This window comes from Bufo gargarizans, chromosome 6, assembly GCF_014858855.1.
Source record: "Bufo gargarizans isolate SCDJY-AF-19 chromosome 6, ASM1485885v1, whole genome shotgun sequence".
NCBI lineage: Eukaryota > Metazoa > Chordata > Amphibia > Anura > Bufonidae > Bufo > Bufo gargarizans.
Genome location: NC_058085.1, coordinates 287,409,602 through 287,433,309, shown reverse-complemented (window position 1 = coordinate 287,433,309; position 23,708 = coordinate 287,409,602). Strand labels below are relative to the sequence as shown.

The 23,708-nt window shown below is 49.9% G+C and overlaps 1 protein-coding gene across 1 annotated transcript in view; it reads left to right on the top strand.

The window, feature by feature from the left end:
• The window catches only part of HELLS (helicase, lymphoid specific), a 51,187-nt gene extending 28,247 nt beyond the window's left edge, over nt 1-22,940 (top strand). The window contains exons 18-22 of the mRNA XM_044297141.1: nt 3,059-3,175; nt 5,669-5,828; nt 7,025-7,121; nt 16,148-16,224; nt 22,660-22,940. Of these exons, the coding sequence (XP_044153076.1) occupies nt 3,059-3,175; nt 5,669-5,828; nt 7,025-7,121; nt 16,148-16,224; nt 22,660-22,742 (534 nt within the window). The 3' untranslated portion in view covers nt 22,743-22,940. The remainder of the gene's footprint in view (nt 1-3,058; nt 3,176-5,668; nt 5,829-7,024; nt 7,122-16,147; nt 16,225-22,659) is intronic.
• Nucleotides 22,941-23,708: the final 768 nt, after the last annotated feature.

Here is a 23,708-nt window from a genome sequence, read left to right as displayed (position 1 = left end):
CGGCCCCTCCTAGACCACCTTAACATCAAATTTGCAGATTTGTATACCCCTGTGCAAAACATTTGCATAGATGAGTCCCTTATACATTTTACCGGGCACCTTGGCTTCAAACAATACGAAATTGTATAAGCTCTGAAAGGGCCACAGGCTATGCCCTGACTACCTGGGGAGCAGTGCGAAGACAGTCTGGGACTTGGTGTCACCCTTATTTGGCAAGGGGTACCATCTTTGTGGACAATTTCTACACAAGTGTGCCCCTCTTCAGGCATTTGTTCCTAGAACAGATTGGCTGCTGTGGGCGCAACCTAGTCGCCAGGGCTTCCCCCAATGGCTCGTTACCACCCGTCTTGCAAGGGGGGGGAGAGGGCTGCCTTGTGAAACAAAGAACTGCTCGCGGTGAAATGGAGAGACAAGCGTGACGTTTACATGCTCTCCTCCTTTCATGCAGACACAACAATACAAATTGAACGAGCAACCAGTGGCATTGAAAAGCCCCTCTCGGTCCATGACTATAATTTGCTCATGGGAGGGGTGGACTTCAATGACCATATGTTGGCTCCTTATTTAGTGTCCCGCCGCACCAGACGCTGGTATAAGGTGGTGTCTGTATATTTAATTCAATTGGCTGCATATAATAGTTTTGTTCTCTACAGTAAGGCTGGGAGAACAGGATCCTTCCTCAAATTTCAGGAAGAGATCATCGAGAGGTTCCGTGGCCCCATCCACCAGTGTAGTGAGCGGTCTACACTAGGGACATTGCCACAATGTTTCTGGTACCTCAACCCAACCGTCTCCCTGAAAGATTGTCTGTAGCAGGAGTGGAATAAGGCGTGACACCCGCTATTTCTGTCCTGACTGCCCTGACCACCCTGCCCTATGCTTTGGAGAGTGTTTCCGGAAGTACCACACACAGGTACACTTAGCATAGGGATTGCGTTTCACAGGACAGGCACACACGGCTATTAGGCCTCTTTCACCTGGGACAAAGTGCATAATGTACTTTGCCACATCTCTGGGCAATTTGCGCTTTGCACATTGTCCCATGGGGAAGGAGAGGTTTGTCCTATAAAGGGAAAAAAAAAAAAATAAAAAATCACCGGTAAACAAAAGTTAATGTTCTGTTCAAATGTTATATATGTTAATAAATTTATTGCGTTGCGGCCTGTTTTTATTTTTTTGTTACCTTCCAGGTGGACCAACCGATCGACCAGCTGCAGCACTGATTTGCATTCTGACAGAAGCATTGCGCTGCTGTCAGATTACACAAGTCGGTGTATGTGGCGCTGCAAGATGATATTTCTCCTCTGCAGTAAAAGATTCGCTTTGGCAAACACTTTGTATATATTAAAAATCCTGGCAATAATTTTTCATCCACATCGCTTGATACGAGCTAAGTGGGTTTGGATGTTGGGCAGACATCTTTTTCCCTTTTTATTTTTTTATTCTTGGCAAATTTTATTTTTTATTTTTTCAGCCCAGAGGCTGAACGGGAAAAAAAAAAATCATTACCCATATGCTCAATATAAGGAGAATAGCAGAAGCTCCTAATGCTGGCCATGCATGTAATGATTGCAGAGACCCACAAATGACCCCATTTTGGAAAGAAGACACCCCAAGGTATTCGCTGAGGGGCATATTGAGTCCATGAAAGATTGAACTTTTTGTCCCAAGTTAGTGGAAAGGGAGACTTTGAGGAAAAAGCAAAAAAAAAATTCTGCTAACTTGTGCCCAAAAAAAAAAATCTAACTCGCCATGCCCCTCATGGAATACCTTGGGGTGTCTTCTTTTCAAAATGGGGTCACATGTGGGGTATTTATACTGCCCTGGCATTTTAGGGGCCCTAGAGCGTGAAGTCTGGAATCCAAATGTCTAAAAATGCCCTCCGAAAAGGAATTTGGGCCCCTTTGCCCACCTAGGCTGCGATAAAGTGTCACATGTGGTATCGCCCTACTCAGGAGAAGTTGGGCAATGTGTTTTGGGGTGTCTTTTTACATATTTCTCACCCAGAATGGGTATATGTAAAAAAAAACACCCCAAGACACATTGCCCAACTTCTCCTGAGTACGGCGATACCACATGTGTGACACTTTTTGCAGCCTAGGTGGGCAAAGGGGCACAAATTCCAAGGAGCACCTTTAGGATTTCACAGGGCATTTTTTACACATTTTGATTTCAAACTACTTCTCACGCATTAGGGTCCCTAAAATGCCAGGGCAGTATAACTACCCAACAAGTGACCCCATTTTGGAAAGAAGACACCCCAAGGTATTTCGTGATGAGCATAGTGAGTTCATGGAAGTTTTTTATTTTTCGTCAAGTTTGTGGAATATGAGACTTTGTAAGAAAAATATATCATTTTCCACTAACTTGTGACAAAAAATAAAAAGTTCTATGAACTCACTGTGCCCATCAGCTAATACCTTGGGGTGTCTACTTTCCAAAATGGGGTCATTTGTGGTGGTTTTCTACTGTCTGGGCATTTTAGAACCTCAGGAAACATGACAGGTGCTTAGAAAGTCGGAGCTGCTTCAAAATGCAGAAATTCAGTTTTGTACCATAGTTTGTAAACGCTATAACTGTTACCCAAATTTTTTTATTTTTTTTATCAAAGACATGTGAAACAATAAATTTAGAGAAATGTAGGTTTTTTTTATTTTACAACAAAGTGAAAAATTTCATTTTTTGGGTGTAAATTTTGATTAATGACAAAAAAAGTAAAAATGTCAGCAGCAATGAAATGCCACCAAATGAAAGCTCTATTAGTGAGAAGAAAAGGAGGTAAAATTCATTTGGGTGGTAAGTTGTATGACCGAGCAATAAACCATGAAAGTAGTGTAGTGCAGAATTGTAAAAAGTGGTCTGGTCATTAAGGGTGTTTAAGCTAGGGGAGCTGAGGTGGTTAAATTTGCACCAGAATCTGTCCACACGCTCATGGCTGGTATAGATTTTAGTTTCTGGTGCAAGTTGTTAGTCTCACAATATCCTTTAATGACAGCAGCTTATTGTGCATAGCAGCTGCATTTTTTTTAAAAAAAAATTTTATTTTTTTATTTTGCAGATGAGGAAATTTAATACTGACCCCAATGTCTTCATTTTCCTGGTGAGCACACGTGCCGGAGGCCTGGGTATCAATTTAACTGGAGCTGACACGGTTATCATTTATGATAGTGATTGGGTAAGTATTCAGTTTTATAAAGATGTCTGGTCTATACATGCCACCAGGCTCGGACTGGCCCACATGGGAACAGGTTAATCCCTTGGGCCCATAGTCCTCCCAGAACCTGTGCCATGTGCCACTTGTGCAGTACACTGAACGATATAAAGATATTCTGTGTACAGCATCTCAACCAGCCTGTGTCCATATAAAAAAAGGAGTAGATACTTTAACAATCTACCCAGTTTATTATTGTAGATACATCAGGCAGTGGAGAAGACTTCTAGTCACCAATGGGAACATCAGACCCCATAATCTTCTTGCAGCTCTTAGAATGTGTTCAAGGCAAGAGCCAGGATACTGACAGGTTCTCCACAAGTCAGAGACACATGCTAAGCAGCAGGCTACTATTAAAAGTCAATGTGTATTGATGCTATTTTATTGGTTTTCAAGTAGGCGTAAGGTAATATTTTTATGTAGCTGTCTCGATACCAACTGAACAATCTGGTATCAAACAGGGCATACAAGTATTGACTTCGATACCCAAGGCAACCTTGGTCTTTAGTCAGTTTTACTCAGTCAGGATTTCATCAGTATCTGTAAACCAAGAGTGGAACCTACAGAGATTATAATGGTAATATTGGTGCCTCGTCCATATTTTGGCCTGACTCCTGGTTTTGGCTTACAAATACTGATGGAAAATACTGGCCGTGTGAAAGTGGTGTTTCTGCTAGCTGATCTGCCAGGCTTCTACTCATTAGTCATTATAGAGCACTTTAACAAGACTGCAATCTCCTGACTGAGCTCTTCTCGGCTGCTTTCTACAGTGTCACAGGTCCCATACTCCTTAATTATATTGTCTACTGGATGAAGCCTGGATCATGGCAATAAAAAATCATTCTGATAAGGCATGAGGGGGGCAGGATAATCAGAGCTACCAAATTTTAGAAAGTCTCTCCATGGCAGATATACAATAAGTGTGTTTCTGAAAATCTGTCTATCAGTCTCTGAGATAAACCGTTCTTCATTGGAAGGCAGTATGTAGTCTTCTGTAGTGTGTGGTTTTTTTTTTTTTGGTTTTTTGTTCCCCCCCCCCCCCCCCCCCCTGGTCTCCTAGCAATTGGTTACCGACAGTGGTGGGCTGTGAATTTAAAGTGGCCCTGGAAAGAAAAACAGAGTGGCCCCATAATGTTGGGTCCAAACTGACAGAAGGTGGGATAACACAAGTAGGCAGGCTTGCATTACTGCAGTGCACCCCAGAATACTGCTGCCATCACCACATTATTCATCTGTCAAGTTCAGCGGCAGCTGTTGGCAATGGGCATAGGTATCTGATGCTCCTAGCATTAATGAGAGCATCAGATCATATGTACCCTGCCAGCGGCTGTGAGGAGGACTCGGGTGGCCTCCTGGGCATTAGCCCATGGGTAATTTCCCTATAAGGTCTATGGCCAGTCCCCCATCACTGCCTTTTTATAATAATTGTATGTCATTGTTCAAGGTAGAGAACTGTGTTCTTGTTTTGAAGTTAAACTAGGAATGAAGTCAAAACGAAAATCCTAGTATTAGTTCCTGTGTTATCTAGTTATGGAAGTCAATATTGGGAAAGGACCATAAAAAGTGGAGGCACCTTTTACATGCAGCAGTCATCCTATCTGTATATGAATAAATGATCATTACAGCTGTCGCTGATTCCCATGCACGCTTGTTGTTTTTCGGCAGCAGTTTCCTGTTTATACAAGGCTGTCTGCTGCTGGAAAACACTGACGTGCTTGGGTCGGTTATTCAACTGTTCACCTCCAGTCTTTAAAAAGATATCAATTAAATGGTTAATAGTTAGATGGCATCGCTCAGCTGTCCGATCATCTTTGCACCAGAAGTCAGCATATAGATGGCACATTATGAAGTACATATCGTGTAGTGGTTTCAAAAGAAGTGTGGTACATTATACGTGTTCAAATAAGTGTCTGTATATGTGTACTGGGACAGACTGCCTAGACCTGCACCAGATATATTACTGGGTCAGTTTGGATGATAAATTTGGTGCAGACCTGTCTAGTCCGTGTATTTTCTAAAAATGTTACTCCAGAATTGTGCAATTTAGGTGCTAAATGTTATATCTTGGGGTACACCCCCTTCATGTGAAGCCACAACTTCTTCCCATAATGCTCTGCCCTCTTTCAAGCTTGTCAGGAAATACTGTAGAAACCCTAGTTGTGCAAAATCGGACTCAAAGCCCATATGTCAATAAATCTGGGCTGCTGTTCTGTCATGATGTGGTACTACTCTGCCCAGCCTTTCTTATGTAATGAGAACTGACTGCCTGTTTAGGGATCTTGGTTGAAAAGCACGTACAGCACATGAAAGTTTAGTGGTGTGTACATCATTTATATATTTTTTTCTATATACCTTTATCGATTACTTAATGAATGTGATCGTGGAATATGTTAACACACTAATATATATTTAATTTTGTTTACTCAGTCACTTATTTTTTTCTTCTGATATTTCTAGAATCCACAAGCGGACTTGCAGGCCCAGGACAGATGTCACCGGATTGGTCAGACAAGGCCAGTTGTTGTCTATCGTCTGGTGACTGCTAATACCATAGATCAAAGAATTGTGGAAAGGGCTGCAGCTAAAAGGAAGCTAGAAAAAATGGTGATCCACAAAAGTATGTATTTCATTATCTGCCTCTGCACTAAAATGCATTGTAGCTATTTTCTGACCAATAGCTGATTATTTGGGACAAAGTTATGTGGGTTTATAGTTAACAAGTGTGTGTGAAACTTTTTTTGTCATTGACATTTTTTTTATGCATGTTTTTGGTGTTTAAGAAACTTCAGCTCCAGACGTTACCTGAAGGTCAACTAAAATAGACATGCATAAGTCTTTATTTTTTTCCTTAAGGCCTCTTGCACACTACTGTCTGCTGACCGTGCCCGTGCTGCGGTCCGCAATGCACGGGCACCGACGGGGCAGCCACATGCGGATCGTGGACCCATTTACTTGAATAGGGACTGCGAACCGTCCCTTCCGCAAAAAGATAGAACTTGTTCTATTTTTTTTTTTTGCCGCACGGAACCAGACGGAAGCACTCTGTATTGCTTCCATGGAGTTCTCCACAGCATCTCTGGATTTGCATCAGTGATGCGGAATGCACACGGCCGGGGTGCCCTGTGTATTGCGTAACAGCAGTATGCGGCCCGCAATACGGCCATGGAAGCACTATGGCCGTGTGAAAGAGGCCTAAGGCTGTCTTAACACAAGTGAGTTCAATGCATTGAATTTGCAATGTCTGCGGAAGCTCCTGCATCGACCTTCCAGCACTGACAGGGTCGCAAAGCATTATATTGATTTTATGATGCTATGTAACCCATAGAATTTTGCAATGTACTGTATAACCTTGACAGCTTTCAGTGTTGTACAATACATTCCAGATCTGTAAGGGTTACATTGCAACATAAATCGGTATAATGCTAAGTGACCCCTGTAAGGATAGGAGCTTCCTCGGGCTCTGCAAGTTCAATCTGTTGAACTCGCTGGTGTGAAACCAGGCTGGAAGCACACATGCAGTTTCTGCAGCTGTTGGTTTGAACCCAAGTCAGTTCAAAAGGAAGAAATATAAAAGAATGAACTGTATTTGCATCCTCCAAAATCAAACCATCTGTGTATCCAGCTTGGTAATAAGATATCACTGGCTAACTACATCTCTGTGGCATGTAGCTTATGCCCTTTACTGGTTACTTAATGCTTGTGGTCTTTAGGGGATCTGTTTTATATATGTTCAGCAACACAAGGTGCTTCAGATCTTGATTTCAGTTTTCCATTCTAAATGCACTCATTTATATAATTTTTTTTATTTTTTAGATAAATTTAAAGGTGGGCAAAGTGGGTTGAATCAGTCTAGAAACTGTTTAGATCCTAAGGAGCTGCTTGAATTACTTCAGTCCCGGGATCACGAGAGGTAGGCATTTACAGATGCTTTGCTGTCAAACTATCCTACAAGGTATTTTCATTTTGTCATATCTCATGGCTTGGTAAGAAGTCAGATTTTGACTGAGACCCACTTCCACAAGGTAAAGTATTTAATAAAATGGGTAAAATTAAATAAGAGACCTAGTTGGTGTTGCCGCTTTTGTGACGGCCGGGTCTATAAATAGATCGCATGATCCACCCTGTCTGATAAACACCACCAAAAATAAACTGTCAAAAGCATTTTTGTCACCTTAAATCACAGTGGAACATTAAGTGATCAAAAAGGTGTCTCTCAAAATGGTTCCAATAAAGCAGTCTCCTTATTCTGCAAAAAATGAGCCCCCTACATAAATCGCTCAAAATAAAACTATAGCTCTCAAAACATGGTGACAATAAAACATAATTTCTCGCCCATTTTCCTTGGGGGACACAGACCTTGGGTATAGCTCAGCTCCCTAGGAGGCGTGACACTAAGTAAAACTGTTAAGCCCCTCCTCCATCAGCTATACCCTCAGCCTGGAGATAGAGGCTACCAGTTTTAGCTTAGTGTCCAAGGAGGCAAGACACTCCCTGCTACTGCAGGGCTGTTTTCTCCTTGTTATTTTTACTTTTTCTTCTAATTTTGTTATTTTATTTTTTCCTAGGGATACCAGAGACGCATTAGACCTCTCTGCTCTCCCGGGGTTGAGCTGCGCCAGTGCCAACTTATCTGCACTGCTGCCTCCCCCACAGAAGCAATAGGAGGATCTGGGCAGCAATGGCTCCCCTACATCCCGCCAGCTAGGGGGTCGCCCGCACGCCAAGCCCCTCTTCCAGCTTCCTGCCACTGCGGTGCCAGTGGCTGAAGGGGCGACCCTGCTGGAAAGGACTGAGGGTGAAGACGTCGGACGGTGAGATGGCTATTCCAGCCCATACCCCGTCCCTATCTGCAGCATCTACCCCTCTGGGTAAGGGGGGCACCCGTGGTCGCTCATTCTGAGCGCTCATCTGCAGGACAATGCAGCACAGCAGCATCCTCAGCACCCCCACGCCGTTCCCCCCCACGCTGCTATCTTTCTCCCCCCCTCCCCCTCATTCGGGGCTGACTCCATTTTTCTCTTCTCTCTCTCTCCCCCTTCCCGCCGAGAACGGGGGGCGGGGCTTAGCGGTCCCGGCAGGGGGCGGGGCTTAGCGGGCCTGGCAGGGGGCGGGGCTTACGCGCGCGTCATTTTGGGGGCGGAGCTACGTTCTCCTTCACAGGAGACATTTCAAGCGCTGGAGGGGGCGGAGCTTGTTCCCCGTGCTTTCTGCTGAGGTTTCCCGCGCTTCCTCACTCCTGACAGGAAGCTGGGACACGGTGGGGGACTCTAACCTCCTGTGTACATCGCTCGGCTTCTGTGGGCGCTCTCTGCTGCTCTCTGCTGCTCACTGCTGTTCACTGCTTCTCTGCTGCTGCTGATCTGGGCCATCTCCTGACGTTCTTCTGAGGCACTGGTAGGACAGTTAACCCTCTCCTAACCCTCCTGGTCATAGCTGCTATAACCCTTTGTGGTCTCTATATTAGAGTACAACCACACTTCAGCATGTCAGATCCCACAGGTGCCCCCAAACCCTGGTACCATGCCTGTACCGCCTGTAAGGAACTTTTTCCGCGGGGGCAATCTGAGCCGCATTGCCTTGCATGTCAGGCCCCGGTGCAGGGCCCGCTTCCCGCTGCGCCCCCCGGTGCCTCTGAACCCCCTGACTGGGCTAGGTCTCTGTCTCAGGCGGTGGAAAGCCTTACACACGTAGTGGGCCGTCTCGTGGATAGACCGCCTCTCCCGCAGGCTGCCACAATCCCTGTCGCACCCGCTGGGACTACCGTTTCTGCCGCCCCCACTGGTTCCCTGCCTCCCAGCGAATCTTCCAGGGCCCGGCATACTCAGAAACGTTCAAGGGTTGAGCGCACATCTTCTCCAGATGCTTCGCTCTCTCCGCCATGCGTGCGAGCTCAGTCAAGTCTATCCTCTCAAAGGGATACGCTTTCTGAGGGAGAACTGGCGGATTCGGACGTGGACATGGACTCAGAGCTTCCGTCCAAATTGGCGTCCGCGGTGGGGCATCTTGTCACTAGCATCCGTGATACCTTTCAGCTACACGATGACCCCCCCAGCTCTGAACAGGCCGGCGTGTCCTTTCTCCGCCCCAAACAGGCCTCCAAGGTTTTTCCCATACACGCTGATTTTTCTTCTGTGGTATCCAAGGCTTGGACTCGGCCTAACGTCCGCTTTATTACACCCAGAAAGCTGGACATTTGTTATCCCTTTCCAGCGGATTCTGTGACCACGTGGACATCCCCGCCTAAGGTTGATCCTCCCGTGGCTCGCCTGTCCAAAAGCACTACTATTCCTGTACAGGACGGATCTTCCCTCCAGTCTGTTGAGGACCGTCGTACGGAATCCCTCTCCAAGGCCATATTTACTGCCTCTGGTTCGGCCCTTAGACCGGTCTTTGCCTCCGCCTGGGTTGGCAAAGCGGTCTCTGAATGGGGTTTGCAACTGGAACGGGAGTTAGGGTCGGACGTCCCTGTTCAGGACCTCCGTTCCTTAGCCCAACTAATTGTTCAGGCCGGAAAATTCGTCTGTGAGGCCTCCCTTGATGCGGGTGCCCTCATTGCCCGTTCCTCTGCCCTGGCAGTTTCTGTCAGGAGGGAACTCTGGCTGAAGGTTTGGGCGGCGGACGCCGCTTCCAAACGCTCTTTGGCCGGCCTACCATTCACGGGTTCCCGCCTGTTCGGAACCCGTCTGGACGAACTTATATCAGAGGCCACGGGTGGGAAGAGTACTCACCTCCCCCAGTCCAGGCCAATGGGCGCCCCCGTGGTCGCGCTGGTTCGTCCCGTTTTCGGTCCTTTCGCAAGCCCACCGGGTCTAGACCCGCGGCCAGTTCTTCTTCCTCTGGCCCAGCCCAGGATAGACGCAAGAAGCCGTTTTTTCGGACGCAACCTACCTGGCGCAAGTCCCAGCCTGCACGGGCTCCCACAGGCCAGCAGCCCTCTGCCTGAAGGTGCGCCCCCACCCACCCGGGTGGGGGGCCGCCTTCTCCTATTCAGGAACGTATGGCGGGCCCACATCTCAGACGCATGGGCGCTCGAGATTGTATCTTGCGGATACAAAATCGAATTTGCGTCCATTCCGCCAGACCGTTTCTTCCGATCCCGTCCTCCGCGAGATCCCGTACGAGTGGCCGCCTTCTTCGCGGCCATTCACTCTCTAATGGACAAGGGTGTCGTCGCCCCCGTGCCTCCGACGGAAAGGTTCAGGGGGTTCTACTCGAACCTCTTTGTGGTTCCCAAGAAGGAAGGCTCAGTGCGTCCGATCTTGGACCTAAAACGCCTGAACCGTTTTCTCCGACTGCAGAGATTCCGGATGGAGTCTCTCAGGTCCGCAGTGGCCTCCCTGGAAAGAGGGGATTTCATGGCCTCAATCGACATTCAGGATGCATACCTCCACGTTCCGGTTGCTCCATGTCATCACCGCTTCCTGCGCTTCGCGGTGGGGGACGATCACTTCCAATTCGTCGCCCTTCCCTTTGGTCTGGCGACGGCTCCTCGAGTGTTCACCAAGGTCCTGGCCCCTGTCTTGGCCCTTCTACGTTCAAGAAGTGTTTTTCTTCTCCCATACTTGGACGACATCCTGGTCAAGGCACCCTCCTTCTCTCAGACATCCCGCAGTGTGGAACTCACTCTGGAGACCCTGACGCGGTTCGGTTGGATTATCAACCACCCCAAATCTTCCCTTACCCCCTCCAGACGGCTGATCTTCCTGGGGATGCTCCTGGATACAGAGTTGGCGGAGGTCCGCCTTCCGTCGGACAAGCGTCTGGCCCTTCGCGGGTCGGTTCGCAGTCTCCTCCGTCATCACCGCCCTTCCCTCAGATCCAGCATGCGGTTGTTGGGAAAGATGGTTGCCTGTTTCGAAGCGGTGCCGTTCGCACAATTCCGATCCCGCACCTTTCAGAGGGCAATTCTGTCGGCCTGGGACAAATCACCGAGGAGTCTGGACAGGACCTTTCTTCTGCCTCCCCTGGCTCGGGCTTCCCTCGGCTGGTGGTTGCATATCCCTCTAAGGGGGAAGTCCTTCCGTCCACTGAACTGGCTGGTGATTACCTCAGATGCCAGCTTACGGGGGTGGGGGGGGGGTTTTCCCTCCCCGGTCCGTCCAGGGCGTTTGGTCTCTATCGGAGTCCAGACTTCCAATCAATATTCTGGAACTGAGGGCGATTCTTCTGTCCCTCAGACACTGGACCCATCTGCTGAGGGGCCACCCTGTTCGGATCCAATCGGACAATGCCACGGCTGTGGCATACATAAACCATCAGGGAGGCACTCGCAGCGATGCAAGAGGTGACCCTCATTCTCCTCTGGGCGGAGACGCACGTGCCGGCCTTATCTGCGATTTACATCCCGGGGGTGGACAACTGGCCGGCGGATTTCCTCAGCCGGTCCACCATCGACCCGGGAGAATGGTCCCTGCACCCAGAGGTGTTCGAAGCCCTTTGTCTTCGCTGGGGTCGCCCCGACGTGGACCTCATGGCCTCCAAATTCAACCACAAGGTCCCCCTATACCTGGCCAGGGCACGGGACCCGAAGGCATACGGCGCCGACGCGCTCGTCCTTCCGTGGCGCGAATTCTCCCTTCTGTACGTCTTTCCTCCTTTTCCCCTCCTGCCACGGGTTCTTCGGAGGATCGCGGCAGAGGGCGTCCCCGCGATTCTAATCGCCCCGGATTGGCCCCGCCGCTCTTGGTACGCCGACCTAATGTTGCTGTTGGCAGACGCACCGTGGCCACTGCCCTCCAGGGAAGACCTTCTCTCTCAGGGACCGATCTTCCACGAGCATTTAGGCTCGCTACGTTTGACGGCGTGGCTATTGAGACCGCCGTCTTAACGCGACGGGGTTTCTCCGCGGACGTAGTCCGCACCATGATCCGGGCTCGTAAGCCCGTATCCTCTAGGATCTACTATCGGGTTTGGAGGTCCTATCTGGGGTTCTGTGAGTCCCGGAGCATCCCACCTCTCCGGTTTTCTCTTTCCACAATCCTGTCCTTCCTCCAGTCGGGTCTGGACCTGGGGCTGTGCCTCAGTTCTCTGAAGGGTCAGATTTCGGCGCTGTCTATTCTTCTCCAGCGTCCCCTGGCCCCTCTAGGGCCAATTAAGACCTTTTTACAAGGGGTGGCTCACTCTGTTCCGCCGTACCGCCCTCCTGTTCCTTCCTGGGACCTGAATGTGGTGCTCTCGGCGCTCCAATCAGCCCCCTTCGAGCCTTTACGGGAGGTCTCCCTTCGCCTTCTGTCCTGCAAGGTCATCTTTCTTGTGGCCGTCACGTCTCTCCGACGGGTGTCGGAGTTAGCGGCTCTTTCTTGCTCCGAACCTTTCCTGATCTTCCACCAGGATAAGGTTGTGCTTCGGCCTGTCCCGACTTTCCTGCCAAAGGTGGTCTCCGCCTTTCACATCAATGAGGACATCGTCCTTCCGTCGCTCTGTCCCTCTCCTTCCCACCCCAGAGAACGGGAACTGCACCGTCTGGATGTGGTCAGGGCGTTGAGGATTTACTTGGAGGTCACCGGGTCCTTTCGGCGCACGGACTCCCTGTTTGTGGTTCCGGAGGGTTCGCGCAAAGGGTTGGCGGTCTCCAAGGTGGCTATTGCCCGTTTCATTAAACTGGCGGTGTCTGAGGCTTATCGAGCCAAGGGCAGACCTCCGCCTTTCGGCGTCACTGCTCATTCCACCAGAGCAGTCGGAGCTTCCTGGGCGCAGAGGCATCGGGCCTCGGCTGAACAGTTGTGCAAAGCAGCCACTTGGTCCTCTCTGCACACTTTCACAAAGTTCTATAGGGTGCATACGCATGCATCAGCGGATGCTGCTTTGGGCCGCCTGGTTTTGCAGGCAGCGGTTTCCTGATGCTCTGGTGGTGTTCCGCCTTGGGTTTGTGGTCCCTCCCTTCTTGGACTGCTCTTGAACGTCCCAAGGTCTGTGTCCCCCAAGGAAAATGGGCGAGAAAAGGAGATTTTTGTATAACTTACCAGTTAAATCTCTTTCTCGCTCTTCCTTGGGGGACACAGCACCCACCCTTCTGTGTTTGGTTACAGGGTTATGGTCTGGCGCCCCGTTGGGTTGCTGGCTGGTTGTTTCCGTTATTGGTTGTTATCCTTTCACTACTTGGACACGCAACTGGTAGCCTCTATCTCCAGGCTGAGGGTATAGCTGATGGAGGAGGGGCTTAACAGTTTTACTTAGTGTCACGCCTCCTAGGGAGCTGAGCTATACCCAAGGTCTGTGTCCCCCAAGGAAGAGCGAGAAAGAGATTTAACTGGTAAGTTATACAAAAATCTCCTTTTTTTGTTTAAAAAATGCTATTATGTTAGTGAAATAAATAACAGACATATTGGGTATCGCAGCGTCCGTAACATCCTTCTCTAAATATATAACATGACCCAGCCTCTCAAATGAATGCCGTAAAAAAAATTGACAGTGCCACAAATAGCAAGCGATCAAAAGGTCATATCCCCAAATAGTGCAAGTCATCTCATCCCGCAAAAAATGTCACCTTACCGAAGACCATCGCCCCCAATAAAATGACTCCGACTATGGAGCCACAAATGATTCACTGATTCAGACCCTGACATGAATCCAAAGCAATCTCCCAAGATTGCATCTACGGTGGCCAGCAGTGCTTGTCGCCCTTCCATGGGCGGAGTACTTGCACTACTTTGGCATACAGAACTTGCCTTATACATTATCCCCTGCCACAGGTAGACTAAGTATAGTAACACTGGTTTCAGTGCCGGACGTATATTTTCCCTACTGTAGGTGGCAGATTTGCATCTCCACTTGGTTCAGTACCTGTCAGATGCATTGGCCCCTTCCTTAGGTGGCAAGATGACCTTATCACTGGCTACAGTGTGTGCTGTTTGCATTACCCCCTTACGTGCATTACTTGCACTCCCACAGGGCACATGCACTAGTTCTCGCCGTGGGTATTAACCCTCTTCATAGGTGTAGTAGTTTCCCTACCACTGACTTAAGTACTTGCCGTATGCATTCCACCTTCCATAGGTGGGGTAATTGCACCACCATTGGCTACGGTCCAACTGTTTTGCTATCCTGCCATAGGCGCAGTGTTGCACGTCACCGTGCTTCCTGTTGCATTACCCCATTCCACAAGTGATCCACTAGCGGGGGAATAACTAAACCTTCATATGCTGCAATTCAACTGCGCCACGGCTCTAGGTGCCTTCGCTTATTTCACAAGGGAGCGTGGTCCATAGCATTTTTTATTTTATTTTTTCCCTCCCCTAACAGGTTGCCTAGGAGACGAGCCTGAGGCTGGATCTCCTCAGCACCCGTAGAAGGCAGGTCCCGATGTCGTGCAAGGCATTGGGCAGCCTCTGCACAGCATCGGTGACTGCCTCGTCACTCATTGGGTCCCTGCCACAGCAGTGCAGGGACTTGATCGGCTCCCTCACCCGCAGCAAACCTCTCCTATGTCACGGTCAGCACTGACCGTGGCATAGAAGGGGTTAATCTGCCGGCATAGCTGGACTGCCGGATCCCTGCAGTGATCAGGCGCGCACCGCTCTGATGCCCGCCCGCTCACCATGACTTACTATTATGTCAAAATGCAGGAAGTCACTGACTTCCATGATGTAATACTATGTCACATGTTGGGAAGGGGTTAAGCACATGCTATCAAAACATAGTACAGAAGGCCGAAAAAAGACATTTTGTCCATCCAGTTCGACCTGTCATCCTGCAAGTTGATCCAGAGGAAGGCAAAAATAAAAAACTGTGGTAAAAGCCAATTTTCCTCACTTAAGGGGAATAAAAATTTCCTTACTGACTCCAATCAGGCAATCTGAATAACTCCCTGGATCAGCGACCCCTCTCTAGTAGCTATAGCCTGTAATATTATTACACTCCAGAAATACATCCAGGCCCCTCCTGAACTCTTTTAGTGAACTCGCCATCACCACCTCCTCAGGCAGAGAGTTCCATAGTCTCACTGCTCTTACCGTAAAGAATCCTCTTCTATGTTTGCAAACCTTCTTTCCTCCAGACGCAGAGGATGTCCCCTCGTCAGTCACAGACATGGGGATAAATAGATGATGGGAGAGATCTCTGTACTGACCCCTGATATATTTATACATAGTAATTAGATCTCCTCTCAGTCGTCTTTTTCTAAAGTGAATAACCCTAATTTAGATAATCTTTCAGGGTACTGTAGTTGCCCCATTCCAGTTATTACTTTAGTTCCCCTCCAGAACTGTACACAGTACTCCGTGTGGTAGGACTATGTTCTCATCACGGGCATCTATGCCCCTTTTGATGCAACCCATTTTATTGGCCTTGGCAGCAGCTGCCTGACACTTCTAACAGCACAATTGTAATGCAAACTACTTTTTATTGACTCTGGTGCTTAAAAATACAGATGTGTCCTTTCTTCCCTTTCCTCTGAGCTCAACATTTCCTTTCATATGGCTTTGATGTACTTGAGCACAAATGGGCTTGAACTTGTGACTGTGGCCACCAAGTGGTTGTGACTTGCATTGCAGCCTATCTAGGATTTTGATAGTGTTACTATATTTTATATTGGACTCCATTAATTACAGTGAAAAGGCAAGGGTGGACACGGCTATACTTGTTTTGCAGAGTGCGTTGTTTCTAGGCACAGCTTAAAGATCTGTCCACCCTACGGTTGTGACTTCTAGCCTAGGCCATGACTGTCAGATCAGTTTTCTAATGGGGCCCCCATTGACTTCAGTTGGGTGTATTGGTATTTTACAGCACTATTCCCGATGTCTAAAATACTAGAATGGCTGACAGGGGCTCCTAATGTATGTTATCAGAGCCAGAAACTGCAAGATTTCTCTTCCTCGTTTTCTTTCTATCTTGCCCTCTTCTGAATGTGACTTCGTGTTATCCCTGAAATTAACCCACTACATATTGGTGACTGGGTGTTCATCTAACAAATGTGATGTATTTGTTCCTTATTTTCAGAGAAGTGAAGGGGTCCAATGGAAAAGTCATTAGTGACAAAGACCTAGAGCTGTTGCTGGACAGAAGTGATCTTATTGGTAAGTTTATCTTAAACCCACTGTAATATATGTAATTGCATGGGGTTTCATTATTCATCTGCTACAAGGAGAAGGCTGAGCCCATGCTGACATTCAGAGTGTTATACCGATGGCTTTTCCTCTCTAAGGTCGTTAATATCTGGAGGTCTGACACCCAGTGCTACCATTGATTAGCTATTTAAAGACACCAGTGACATGGTTACTGTCATGTGGCCTAGACACAGCTTGGTCCCATTCAAGTGAATAGGCCTGGTCTGCACAAAGCACAGCTGCTATACAATGGACGGGGCTCTGCTTGATATACGGTGAAGGGGCCACAGATTTCACCGGAGCACAGCCACCTCATCAGTTTATCACTGTCATATATTGGTGACCTATCCAAAAGAAGTATTTCTCGCCCATTTTCCTTGGGGGACACAGACCTTGGGTATAGCTCAGCTCCCTAGGAGGCGTGACACTAAGTAAAACTGTTAAGCCCCTCCTCCATCAGCTATACCCTCAGCCTGGAGATAGAGGCTACCAGTTTTAGCTTAGTGTCCAAGGAGGCAAGACACTCCCTGCTACTGCAGGGCTGTTTTCTCCTTGTTATTTTTACTTTTTCTTCTAATTTTGTTATTTTATTTTTTCCTAGGGATACCAGAGACGCATTAGACCTCTCTGCTCTCCCGGGGTTGAGCTGCGCCAGTGCCAACTTATCTGCACTGCTGCCTCCCCCACAGAAGCAATAGGAGGATCTGGGCAGCAATGGCTCCCCTACATCCCGCCAGCTAGGGGGTCGCCCACACGCCAAACCCCTCTTCCAGCTTCCTGCCACTGCGGTGCCAGTGGCTGAAGGGGCGACCCTGCTGGAAAGGACTGAGGGTGAAGACGTCGGACGGTGAGATGGCTATTCCAGCCCATACCCCGTCCCTATCTGCAGCATCTACCCCTCTGGGTAAGGGGGGCACCCGTGGTCGCTCATTCTGAGCGCTCATCTGCAGGACAATGCAGCACAGCAGCATCCTCAGCACCCCCACGCCGTTCCCCCCACGCTGCTATCTTTCTGCCCCCCCCCCCCCTCATTCGGGGCCGACTCCATTTTTCTCTTCTCTCTCTCCCCCTTCCCGCCGAGAACGGGGGGCGGGGCTTAGCGGTCCCGGAAGGGGGCGGGGCTTACGCGCGCGTCATTTTGGGGGCGGAGCTACGTTCTCCTTCACAGGAGACATTTCAAGCGCTGGAGGGGGCAGAGCTTGTTCCCCGTGCTTTCTGCTGAGGTTTCCCGTGCTTCCTCACTCCTGACAGGAAGCTGGGACACGGTGGGGGACTCTAACCTCCTGTGTACATCGCTCGGCTTCTGTGGGCGCTCTCTGCTGCTCACTGCTGTTCACTGCTTCTCTGCTGCTGCTGATCTGGGCCATCTCCTGACGTTCTTCTGAGGCACTGGTAGGACAGTTAACCCTCTCCTAACCCTCCTGGTCATAGCTGCTATAACCCTTTGTGGTCTCTATATTAGAGTACAACCACACTTCAGCATGTCAGATCCCACAGGTGCCCCCAAACCCTGGTACCATGCCTGTACCGCCTGTAAGGAACTTTTTCCGCGGGGGCAATCTGAGCCGCATTGCCTTGCATGTCAGGCCCCGGTGCAGGGCCCGCTTCCCGCTGCGCCCCCCGGTGCCTCTGAACCCCCTGACTGGGCTAGGTCTCTGTCTCAGGCGGTGGAAAGCCTTACACACGTAGTGGGCCGTCTCGTGGATAGACCGCCTCTCCCGCAGGCTGCCACAATCCCTGTCGCACCCGCTGGGACTACCGTTTCTGCCGCCCCCACTGGTTCCCTGCCTCCCAGCGAATCTTCCAGGGCCCGGCATACTCAGAAACGTTCAAGGGTTGAGCGCACATCTTCTCCAGATGCTTCGCTCTCTCCGCCATGCGTGCGAGCTCAGTCAAGTCTATCCTCTCAAAGGGATACGCTTTCTGAGGGAGAACTGGCGGATTCGGACGTGGACATGGACTCAGAGCTTCCGTCCAAATTGGCGTCCGCGGTGGGGCATCTTGTCACTAGCATCCGTGATACCTTTCAGCTACACGATGACCCCCCCAGCTCTGAACAGGCCGGCGTGTCCTTTCTCCGCCCCAAACAGGCCTCCAAGGTTTTTCCCATACACGCTGATTTTTCTTCTGTGGTATCCAAGGCTTGGACTCGGCCTAACGTCCGCTTTATTACACCCAGAAAGCTGGACATTTGTTATCCCTTTCCAGCGGATTCTGTGACCACGTGGACATCCCCGCCTAAGGTTGATCCTCCCGTGGCTCGCCTGTCCAAAAGCACTACTATTCCTGTACAGGACGGATCTTCCCTCCAGTCTGTTGAGGACCGTCGTACGGAATCCCTCTCCAAGGCCATATTTACTGCCTCTGGTTCGGCCCTTAGACCGGTCTTTGCCTCCGCCTGGGTTGGCAAAGCGGTCTCTGAATGGGGTTTGCAACTGGAACGGGAGTTAGGGTCGGACGTCCCTGTTCAGGACCTCCGTTCCTTAGCCCAACTAATTGTTCAGGCCGGAAAATTCGTCTGTGAGGCCTCCCTTGATGCGGGTGCCCTCATTGCCCGTTCCTCTGCCCTGGCAGTTTCTGTCAGGAGGGAACTCTGGCTGAAGGTTTGGGCGGCGGACGCCGCTTCCAAACGCTCTTTGGCCGGCCTACCATTCACGGGTTCCCGCCTGTTCGGAACCCGTCTGGACGAACTTATATCAGAGGCCACGGGTGGGAAGAGTACTCACCTCCCCCAGTCCAGGCCAATGGGCGCCCCCCGTGGTCGCGCTGGTTCGTCCCGTTTTCGGTCCTTTCGCAAGCCCACCGGGTCTAGACCCGCGGCCAGTTCTTCTTCCTCTGGCCCAGCCCAGGATAGACGCAAGAAGCCGTTTTTTCGGACGCAACCTACCTGGCGCAAGTCCCAGCCTGCACGGGCTCCCACAGGCCAGCAGCCCTCTGCCTGAAGGTGCGCCCCCACCCACCCGGGTGGGGGGCCGCCTTCTCCTATTCAGGAACGTATGGCGGGCCCACATCTCAGACGCATGGGCGCTCGAGATTGTATCTTGCGGATACAAAATCGAATTTGCGTCCATTCCGCCAGACCGTTTCTTCCGATCCCGTCCTCCGCGAGATCCCGTACGAGTGGCCGCCTTCTTCGCGGCCATTCACTCTCTAATGGACAAGGGTGTCGTCGCCCCCGTGCCTCCGACGGAAAGGTTCAGGGGGTTCTACTCGAACCTCTTTGTGGTTCCCAAGAAGGAAGGCTCAGTGCGTCCGATCTTGGACCTAAAACGCCTGAACCGTTTTCTCCGACTGCAGAGATTCCGGATGGAGTCTCTCAGGTCCGCAGTGGCCTCCCTGGAAAGAGGGGATTTCATGGCCTCAATCGACATTCAGGATGCATACCTCCACGTTCCGGTTGCTCCATGTCATCACCGCTTCCTGCGCTTCGCGGTGGGGGACGATCACTTCCAATTCGTCGCCCTTCCCTTTGGTCTGGCGACGGCTCCTCGAGTGTTCACCAAGGTCCTGGCCCCTGTCTTGGCCCTTCTACGTTCAAGAAGTGTTTTTCTTCTCCCATACTTGGACGACATCCTGGTCAAGGCACCCTCCTTCTCTCAGACATCCCGCAGTGTGGAACTCACTCTGGAGACCCTGACGCGGTTCGGTTGGATTATCAACCACCCCAAATCTTCCCTTACCCCCTCCAGACGGCTGATCTTCCTGGGGATGCTCCTGGATACAGAGTTGGCGGAGGTCCGCCTTCCGTCGGACAAGCGTCTGGCCCTTCGCGGGTCGGTTCGCAGTCTCCTCCGCCATCACCGCCCTTCCCTCAGATCCAGCATGCGGTTGTTGGGAAAGATGGTTGCCTGTTTCGAAGCGGTGCCGTTCGCACAATTCCGATCCCGCACCTTTCAGAGGGCAATTCTGTCGGCCTGGGACAAATCACCGAGGAGTCTGGACAGGACCTTTCTTCTGCCTCCCCTGGCTCGGGCTTCCTCGGCTGGTGGTTGCATATCCCTCTAAGGGGGAAGTCCTTCCTTCCACTGAACTGGCTGGTGATTACCACAGATGCCAGCTTACGGGGGTGGGGGGGGGGTTTTCCCTCCCCGGTCCGTCCAGGGCGTTTGGTCTCTATCGGAGTCCAGACTTCCAATCAATATTCTGGAACTGAGGGCGATTCTTCTGTCCCTCAGACACTGGACCCATCTGCTGAAGGGCCACCCTGTTCGGATCCAATCGGACAATGCCACGGCTGTGGCATACATAAACCATCAGGGAGGCACTCGCAGCGATGCAAGAGGTGACCCTCATTCTCCTCTGGGCGGAGACGCACGTGCCGGCCTTATCTGCGATTTACATCCCGGGGGTGGACAACTGGGCGGCGGATTTCCTCAGCCGGTCCACCATCGACCCGGGAGAATGGTCCCTGCACCCAGAGGTGTTCGAAGCCCTTTGTCTTCGCTGGGGTCGCCCCGACGTGGACCTCATGGCTTCCAAATTCAACCACAAGGTCCCCCTATACCTGGCCAGGGCACGGGACCCGAAGGCATACGGCGCCGACGCGCTCGTCCTTCCGTGGCGCGAATTCTCCCTTCTGTACGTCTTTCCTCCTTTTCCCCTCCTGCCACGGGTTCTTCGGAGGATCGCGGCAGAGGGCGTTCCCGCGATTTTAATCGCCCCGGATTGGCCCCGCCGGTCTTGGTACGCCGACCTAATGTTGCTGTTGGCAGACGCACCGTGGCCACTGCCCTCCAGGGAAGACCTTCTCTCTCAGGGACCGATCTTCCACGAGCATTTAGGCTCGCTACGTTTGACGGCGTGGCTATTGAGACCGCCGTCTTAACGCGACGGGGTTTCTCCGCGGACGTAATCCGCACCATGATCCGTGCTCGTAAGCCTGTATCCTCTAGGATCTACTATCGGGTTTGGAGGTCCTATCTGGGGTTCTGTGAGTCCCGGAGCATCCCTCCTCTCCGATTCTCCCTTCCCACACTCCTGTCCTTCCTCCAGTCGGGTCTGGACCTGGGGCTGAGCCTCAGTTCTCTGAAGGGACAGATTTCGGCGCTGTCTATTCTTCTCCAGCGTCCCCTGGCCCCTCTAGGGCCCATTAAGACCTTCTTACAAGGGGTGGCTCACTCTGTTCCGCCGTACCGCCCTCCAGTTCCTTCCTGGGACCTGAATGTGGTGCTCTCGGCGCTCCAATCCGCCCCCTTCGAGCCTTTACGGGAAGTCTCCCTTCGTCTTCTGTCCTGCAAGGTCATCTTTCTTGTGGCCATCACGTCTCTCCGACAGGGTGTCGGAGTTAGCGGCTCTTTCTTGCTCCGACCCTTTCCTGGTCTTCCACCAGGATAAGGTTGTGCTTCGGCCTGTCCTGACCTTCCTGCCAAAGGTGGTTTCCGCCTTTCACATCAATGAGGACATCGTCCTTCCGTCGCTCTGTCCCTCTCCTTCCCACCCCAGAGAACGGGAACTGCACCGTCTGGATGTGGTCAGGGCGTTGAGGATTTACTTGGAGGTCACCGGATCCTTTCCGCGCACGGACTCCCTGTTTTTGGTTCCGGAGGGTTCGCGCAAGGGTTTGGCGGTCTCCAAGGTGGCTATTGCCCGTTTCATTAAACTGGCGGTGTCTGAGGCTTATCGAGCCCAGGGCAGAGCTCCGCCTTTCGGCATCACTGCTCATTCCACCAGAGCAGTCGGTGCTTCCTGGGCGCAGAGGCATCGGGCCTCGGCTGAACAGTTGTGCAAGGCAGCCACTTGGTCCTCTCTGCACACTTTCACAAAGTTCTATAGAGTGCATACGCATGCATCAGCGGATGCTGCTTTGGGCCGCCTGGTTTTGCAGACAGCGGTTTCCTGATGCTCTGGTGGTGGTCCGCCTTGGGTTTGTGGTCCCTCCCTTCTTGGACTGCTCTTGAACGTCCCAAGGTCTGTGTCCCCCAAGGAAAATGGGGGCGAGAAAAGGAGATTTTTGTATAACTTACCAGTTAAATCTCTTTCTCGCTCTTCCTTGGGGGACACAGCACCCACCCTTCTGTGTTTGGTTACAGGGTTATGGTCTGGCGCCCCGTTGGGTTGCTGGCTGGTTGTTTCCGTTATTGGTTGTTATCCTTTCACTACTTGGACACGCAACTGGTAGCCTCTATCTCCAGGCTGAGGGTATAGCTGATGGAGGAGGGGCTTAACAGTTTTACTTAGTGTCACGCCTCCTAGGGAGCTGAGCTATACCCAAGGTCTGTGTCCCCCAAGGAAGAGCGAGAAAGAGATTTAACTGGTAAGTTATACAAAAATCTCCTTTTTCCTCCCAGAAAAAAACATTTAATGACTTGGAAAAACCTTGTAAAGTTTTCTACAGTTTAATTTGGCTTGTCATTCAGGAATACATTTTTCCTAATTCAAATTTACTTCTGCTTTGCATCTGTCCAGCACAAATGAAAAAGAATAACTTGGTGCCTAAGGAGAAGAATGGGGTATTTTCCGTTGAAGACTCAGAAGAAATTGAAATGTAATTCTTCCCAAGACTTTAGTTTTTATATTTGGCCTATGGCCTAACAGCTTCTAATGTTAGTCATGTTTTAGGCTTGAATTAGATGTTAAGTCTTTTTGAATAAATGCACTTTTACTGTTTTAATCAGACTTCCTATGGAAGTTGCAGGTTTTTTTTCTGTCTTTTTGTTTTAAATGTTGGTAATAAATAAAACTTGTGTAAGAAACCTAGCTTTGTTTTGTCTGACTATGTATGAATGTTATACAGTATGTTTTAATGTTTGTGATGGAGGTTTTTTATAAATTCGTTCAACTTCTGCCGCAATAACAAATATTACTACTTCCCATGCCGTGACTGGTATCAGAAATGACCCTGGTTCTGGGCACCTCCTATTATCTCACAACAGTCATTACCCATGACCACTAGGTACATCAAAGTTCTCTTTCTTTACCACCTCATCTCCCCTAGCTTAAACCCAGTTAATGACAAGACCACTTTTTACAATTCTGCACTACACTACTCTCACGGTTTATTGCTAGGTCTTACAACTTGCCACCCAAATGAATTTTACCTAATTTTCTTCTCGCTAATAGAGCTTTCATTTGGTGCTATTTCATTGCTGCTGACATTTTTTACTTTTTTTTTTTTTTTATATTAATCTAAACTGACCAAAACTTTGGCAAAAAATGAAATTTTTCACTTTGTTGTAAAATTTTTCAAATAACTACATTTCTATATAAAATTTTCTCAATGTATTGCATTATTTTTTTTTTTTTTTTTTTTTTTTTTTTTTTAAAAGACATGTAGAAGTGTATTTATTGGTTTGGGTAAAAGTTATAGCGTTTACACACTATGGTACAAAAATGTGAATTTCCACTTTTTGAAGCAGCTCTGACTTTCTGAGCACCTGTCATGTTTCCTGAGGTTCTACAATGCCCAAACAGTAGAAAAACCCCACAAATGACCCCATTTTGGAAAGTAGACCCCC